The 2,448-nt window shown below is 43.0% G+C and overlaps 1 protein-coding gene across 1 annotated transcript; it reads left to right on the plus strand.

Annotated features, from left to right (window-relative positions):
• The first annotated feature begins 834 nt into the window (after positions 1 to 834).
• LOC145632538 (uncharacterized) lies at positions 835 to 2,120 on the plus strand. The gene is made up of 2 exons (XM_081684908.1): positions 835 to 1,475; positions 1,562 to 2,120. The coding sequence occupies exons 1-2, from the start codon at positions 835 to 837 to the stop codon at positions 2,118 to 2,120; spliced, it is 1,200 nt and encodes a 399-aa protein (XP_081541034.1).
• Positions 2,121 to 2,448: the final 328 nt, after the last annotated feature.

Genomic DNA, 2,448 nt, shown 5'->3' on the forward strand with positions numbered 1-2,448 from the left:
CAAACAATGGGCAAGTCAAAGCAGTCAACGATCAAGGAGCTAATCTTGGAGGGTCTAGATTCAATATCCTAAGGAATGAGTCAAACCAGGAGCATATTGTGCCAATCCAAGTTAACCAAGCTGATTTGGAGCCTGGATTGAGTGAAATATTCGAGAATAATGTGCAAACAGTTGACTTAGCTGAGGACTCTCAAGGCGCCAATTTTGCTGCTAGTAAATTGATTTTTAATGCGGGGAAGTCAACAGGAAATCCTATGTCTAAGGGTCAGTTTTTGGGAGGTTCGAAAGAGTGGCAAGAAATAAGGAAATCAAATAAATCTCCTTCAAATTCTATCCTAAATGATATAACCAATCAAGCCCCACAGAATAAGCCAGCAAATCAAAAGATTCCAATCCCAACCGAAATTAAGGGAAAAGAGAATAATGATGAAATTTTCCAAGCTATCCCTAATGCTAGCATAATCAACCCCTCAGCAAGCCCACAAATTCAACCCTCAACAAGCCAATTGCAGCCATCTCTTACTCATGTCTCACCTACTCCCGAACCCGATTTTCCTTCGAATCCCCCAGGAGAAAACAATTTGTGCAACCTCGGCCATGGAGGAGCCATACATGGGGGAGGCAGACCCCCTGACTCACAAGATGGAGGTGGAGATACATTCATGGCTTCCGCCGATGCCGGCAACACTGGAATTAGTGGTAACCATGAGGTTACCATTGAGAATTAAGCATGCTTTGAGACTTATCTCCGAAACTTTCCAAGCCAATTTTCCCCTCTCTGATGGTTTTATGAATAGTGCTCAAAACATAAACAATTCCGTCCCCATAACGTGTATGGTGTGGAATGTTCAAGGTGCTGGAAGTAGGGAATTCTTGAATGTGTTGCGTGAAACTATTCGAGTTAACAAGCCCTGTGTCTTTGCGTTGATTGAAACCCATATGGGTGGAGATCAAGCGGATCGAATTGCTACTATGTTGGCTTATGGTGGTCACACTAGGGTTGATGCCCAAGGATTTAGTGGCGGGATATGGGTGTACTGGAAACCTGAACTTGTAAGTGTTGACCCTATTGAAAAATCGAGTCAATACATCACTATGACCATCACTAGAAATGGTGAAGAACCCTGGTACCTGTCCACGGTTTATGCTAGCCCTCAACCCACCAAAAGGCAGGATCTTTGGAGGGATCTTTCGGAGTTTGCTCGTACTAATAATAAGCCATGGCTTTTAGCTGGAGACTTCAATGAAACGAGATTTGGATGGGAAAGGAATTCTAGTTGCAATGAGACTTCTCGAAGGAGTGCTAAGTTCAATCAATGGATTAATGATAGTCAACTCATCGAAGTAGAGTTTTATGGCCCTGCTCACACGTGGGCGCGTGGTACCACACTACCACCCCTGAAACTAGACGCAGTGCAAGACTGGATCGTGTGCTGTGTAATTCGGAATGGAGTATGCAATTTGAGCAAGCAAGGGTTAAACATATTCCCGCTCTCCAATCAGATCATTTCCCTTTGCTCATCTCTTCTAATGGTTTTGCCCCATTGGACTCTCTTGATAGACTCTTTCGTTTTCAAGCCGCTTGGCTTGCACATGAAAAATTTTCTGAATTTCTTGGTGAGAAATGGAATGCTGATGCGCCCCTCATACCTCTTCTTACCTCCCTTTCAAAGGAATTACAAGACTGGAACAAAGAGGTGTTCTATAACATCTTTAGAGAGAAGAGAACTCTGATGGCCAGGATAAAGGGTATTCAATCCTCTCTTTCGACGAATAAACAGTCAGGTTTGATCAAATTGGAGGCCAAGCTTCGTAGAGACCTTGATGACGTTCTTCGACAGGAGGAACTTTTATGGTATCAAAAAGCGAGGGTTGACTGGATTGAGCATGGAGACCGCAATACAACATTTTTCCACCTAAGTACCATTATTCGAAGGTGGAAAAATAGGATTGTCGCAATTAAAAATGTTGCTGGTGAATGGGAACATGACAAGGCAGTGGTGAAAAATCTGGTGGTGGATTATTTTTCATCTTTATTTAAAGATGAGGGAGGTCCTACTGTATCTAAATCCCAACTGGAGTCTGCAATCCGATTTCTAGTGAGGACTGGAACAAATTAAATCGGCCGTATACAGTCAGTGATATTGATTATGTGGTGCAGAACATGGGTGCCTTGAAGGCTCCCGGACCAGACGGTTTCCAAGCACTCTTCTATCAAAAGAACTGGAGTGTTGTTGCACCTAATGTATATGCCATGGCTCTCTCGGTTTTGGAAGGGAAAGGAATTCCAGAATCAGTCAATGAGACATTCATTGTTTTGCTCCCGAAAATTGATTGCCCTGAATCTCCGTCTCAATTTAGGCCCATAGGTTTGTGCAACGTAACCTATAAAATAATCACCAAAGCTATTGTCAACCGTTTGAAGCCCATTTTACCGAAAATCATTTC

Source organism: Chenopodium album, chromosome 5 (assembly GCF_948465745.1).
Source record: "Chenopodium album chromosome 5, dcCheAlbu1.1, whole genome shotgun sequence".
NCBI lineage: Eukaryota > Viridiplantae > Streptophyta > Magnoliopsida > Caryophyllales > Amaranthaceae > Chenopodium > Chenopodium album.

What these genes read in the sequence shown, in the direction of transcription:
- LOC145632538 (XM_081684908.1), top strand. Translation starts at nt 835, where the DNA reads ATGGTGTGGAATGTTCAAGGTGCTGGAAGTAGGGAATTCTTGAATGTG. An exon ending in TGCAATTTGAGCAAGCAAGG is followed by an intron (nt 1,476 to 1,561) that starts GTTAAACATATT and finishes CTCTCTTGATAG; the next exon opens with ACTCTTTCGTTTTCAAGCCG.